The sequence below is a fragment of the Sphaeroforma arctica genome, assembly GCF_001186125.1.
Source record: "Sphaeroforma arctica JP610 unplaced genomic scaffold supercont1.217, whole genome shotgun sequence".
In the NCBI taxonomy this organism is placed as follows: domain Eukaryota; class Ichthyosporea; order Ichthyophonida; genus Sphaeroforma; species Sphaeroforma arctica.
The window spans coordinates 51574-55483 of NW_014040341.1; the positions used below are offsets into that span (position 1 = coordinate 51574).

A 3910-nucleotide genomic window follows, 5' to 3' on the forward strand; every position below is an offset into this window, starting at 1 on the left:
ATATATATATATATTATATATATATATATATGTATGTATATATATATGTATATATATATATGTGTGTGTGTGTGTGTATGTATATATATGGGTGTGTGTATGTGTATGTATGTATGTATGTATGTATACATGTATGTATGTATGTATGTATATATATATACGTAGTTTTACTTGAAGCTGCGTGAACGTACGTGCGTGTATGCCAAATTGTAAACCTATTTGTTTTTGTATGCACAAGGTGACTTTCTGAATAGATCGCTACTGTTTATCCCTTGTCCCGAGCACGCTTACCAACAGACACACTGCTACCTTAATTTTGCTAACTAAGATGCATATTTGTGTTTATAGAATCTGCTATAGTACTTATACGTGAGCCAGTCTCTAGTCCTTGCTGTGGTTATTGCATCGACCGACCTGTTGTAAAAGTTCATGCATAATCTTTCAAAGAGTTGAGGAAGATTCCCCATTGAGAATCTCATACGTGTAATACTGGAGAGACTGAATTGTGTGTATATTTTAACATGTATCCCGTGTCGTTTCATCACAAATATGGGACTTCTGCGTGGTATGTGTGTGTACACACTTGCTCACATTTGTATTTCCCAACCATGCTCCCGATATAAACGTAGTTGAAGAAGGACTATATTGAAGATGGGGGTCTTGGTGATTCCTTTGATCTGGTGGTGATTGGGGCGTGGTATGGCCAAGGCAAGCGTACGGGATGGTATGCCGCATATCTTCTGGCGTGCTATAACGAGGATGAAGAAGAGTACCAGGCTATCTGCAAGGTATATATATGTATGTGTATGTACATACTGTATCAATATATTCTATTGTATATTCTATGTCAGTGCGAGGACGCCGAAGAATACCAGATTATTGCAAAGTGTTTGTATAATATTAATATATGTAAATATATTCCAGTTTATTCATTCGGTGTGAACGTATATATATGTGTGTGTGTGTGTGTGTGTAAGTCTATATTGTGTATTGGCGACGATGCCGAAGAATACCAGACTATTTGTAAAGCATTTGGTTAAATTGTCCGTGTAGATGTGTATAATCCTTTCCATTCGTGTAGAGTACTATCACGCCATCTGCAAGGTTAATGGATATCAGCATAACTTGTATATATATATATATATAATCATGTTACGAGGATGCAGACGAGTACCAGGTTATCTGCAAGGTGTGTATGCATCTGCATACTTTGTGAATGTATAAGAGTCTACACTTTTTTCATGTATGCAAAGCATATTGGCTTTCCAATGCACATCCACCGGGCCCTTTCGACCCATTCACGCATATTATTAGGCTACTCGTCTATCGCTGAGCGTAGGCAGTTGTGTATATGCACTCACGGTGCTATCTCGTACACGCAGGGTTGTGTCTATACGTACAAAAACGACGATATGTTCAGGCACGCAGCCTTGTACTACATATGTGCACATTGGTCGTTTGAGGGATGTATGCATATGCAGAAGCAGCGGTAAATACGAGAATCAAGGACAAACCCGCATACCCAGCTCTTACAGTTTTTTTACATCGGTCTTTTGACACTGTAGGTGGGTACTGGGATGACCAATGAATTCCTCAAGGACAGCAACGAGTTCTTTGCAAAGCATCTCTCTGAATCGGGGAAGAAGGCGTACTATCGCACTACTGAGTCCTCCAAACCAGACGTCTGGTTCGAACCCGTACAGGTACGGAAAGTGAGGCCACATGGCGTGTGTATGTGGCGTGTTTCGTTTGTATCATTGATATAACGTTGTTGCGTCTGCGCGTCGGTATGAATGGTTTTTACGCGTACATATGAGTGTGTCTGAGAGCAGGTGAGCATGGATCGGGATTTACATAGGAGTTTCCTCTTCGGTGGGTGTGTTTATGGTATCCTCTCAAAACCTATTCCTTTTCGAGGGGACCGACATTTGTACGGAATGGACAGCAAGGCTTTCATATTACATACTCGGTATCTAATGCCCCTTTTTTACGCCTCTAGTTGAGAGACATGTCTGTTTGTATTCATATAACATTGCGATATTGGGCAGTGCTCTCTCAAGTATAACGCCCTGTGCGAGGCTCTTTGGTTGTGTGCAATCGAGGCAATCAATCTTGTTCATATCGCTAACTTATCCAGCGAGTGAAGTACTTTTAACCGGAAAAAAAATCATATACATACTCAGTGCAATGAACCTATTGTGCGTTGGCATGTACGAGCACATACACAAAAGGCTTGTGAGCTTAACTGTATTGCGGTTTGATGTCTTAAATGTCTATTCTCTTTCCAATATATACATTTGTCTTCCAATCACATCAGGTATGGGAAATCAAGGCAGCGGATCTGTCCATCTCACCAGCTTATTTGGCCGGTGTGGGTGAGGTTCATCCCACCAAAGGCATCTCTCTGCGCTTTCCTCGAGTGCTGCGAATTAGAGATGACAAGAAACCCGACGAGGCCACCAGTTCTAGCAGAGTACGTGTGATCGTGTGCGTGTGCGCGCCCGTGTAGAACTTGCTTTGGACCTTCCTTGTAGATGTAGTTAACTGTGCTCAAATAGTTTGTGTTTAAATAGGAATGCTTGTCTAAGGTCTATCTGCACAGTGTTACTTTACAAAGCTATTTGAGATAGTCAGTCGAATGTTGAAGCAACAAGGGCGTTGGCGCTATCACTGCCGTCATGTGAGGATGGCGCTTATAATCTCACATGATGAGAAGTGCGCTGTCGCTTGAACCGTTTGGTTGTGTTGCTTGCTGATACCAAAGGTGTGATGTTGCTTGCTGATACCAAAGGTGTGATGTTGCTTACCACAAGAGGACTATGATGTGAGCATGTTATGTGCGTTCTCCGTCGCTTTTGGGTTGTGTCGTAATCCACGTTTCGATTGACAAACTTAACTGCAAGTGTGTTGATTATTAGACACCAGTCCCACGTGGTCAGTCTGTGTATGCAATAGTGAGCGGGGCTGCTTGGTGCCACCCACGCGTGCAACCTGCACTCGCATAGTTCTTAATGCGAGTTTTCGTGAAAGAAATATACCTGTGTATTGAGAGCATTCTATGTACCCGCATTTTCTGCATACATGGTCTACATAGAGACGCGCCACTCCATATATATTTCTCGGGTAGCTATTTATTTGTCAGAGAATATGGAAGTGTGCAGCAGTAGCATTTTCAATACGGCTCCCAGACATATAGTCTTATCTTTGTATATTTGTGCACAATTTCGAAATCCAAACGGGCATTTTTAGTGTATATGTTAGCACAAACAGTTGCAGTTGAAATCACACATAGAAGACACTTGCTACATATCAACGGTTCGGCCTATATTGTTGAATACGCACAGGTTGATAACACAATGAACTTAAAGCCTCATGTCTAGTACCCTCGCATTTTCATTGAAACTGCCCTCAGATCGCAGAGATGTACTCTGCGCAACCACTGGTACAACAGAACGGGCCGCCTCGAAGGTGATCAAAGAGGTGAAGATACAGGTGTATGTGAAAGAATATAGCTTACGCCTGACGGATTAGGTATTTACACAAGCAGTTGTACCAATTAGACGTGTGTATGACAGAAGAATTTACATACACAGGCGTAGGTATCTGCAGGTCACTGGAGCAATAGTACCACACAACTGAGTGAAAGAACGCACACTTCAGCATGAGGTGGGAGATTTACATGCGCATATATAGGTCCACTGACGGGCTCTAAATTAAACAAAAAATATTAGGCCGTTCTATTCGATAATTCTGTTGACTCTATGACAACGGATCTGGGAGTTGTCTTGTTGTATAGTACCCCCAGGGACATTATTATGACAGCCAGCTATAAAGAAGTTTTCTCCGCCGTCGACACACCCACATACTGCCTAGTCTGTGATACTGGAGATTAGCTTAGGCTATTCACAAT

The 3910-nt window shown here is 42.0% G+C and overlaps 1 protein-coding gene across 1 annotated transcript in view; it reads left to right on the top strand.

Moving 5' to 3' along the window:
• SARC_04033 (DNA ligase 1) overlaps positions 1-3489 on the top strand; it is a gene marked incomplete at its 5' end in the record, with an annotated part of 9229 nt that extends 5740 nt beyond the window's left edge. Inside the window, 4 exons of the mRNA XM_014302155.1 lie at positions 630-788; positions 1566-1703; positions 2318-2473; positions 3413-3489. Of these exons, the coding sequence (XP_014157630.1) occupies positions 630-788; positions 1566-1703; positions 2318-2473; positions 3413-3472 (513 nt within the window). The 3' untranslated portion in view covers positions 3473-3489. The remainder of the gene's footprint in view (positions 1-629; positions 789-1565; positions 1704-2317; positions 2474-3412) is intronic.
• Positions 3490-3910: the final 421 nt, after the last annotated feature.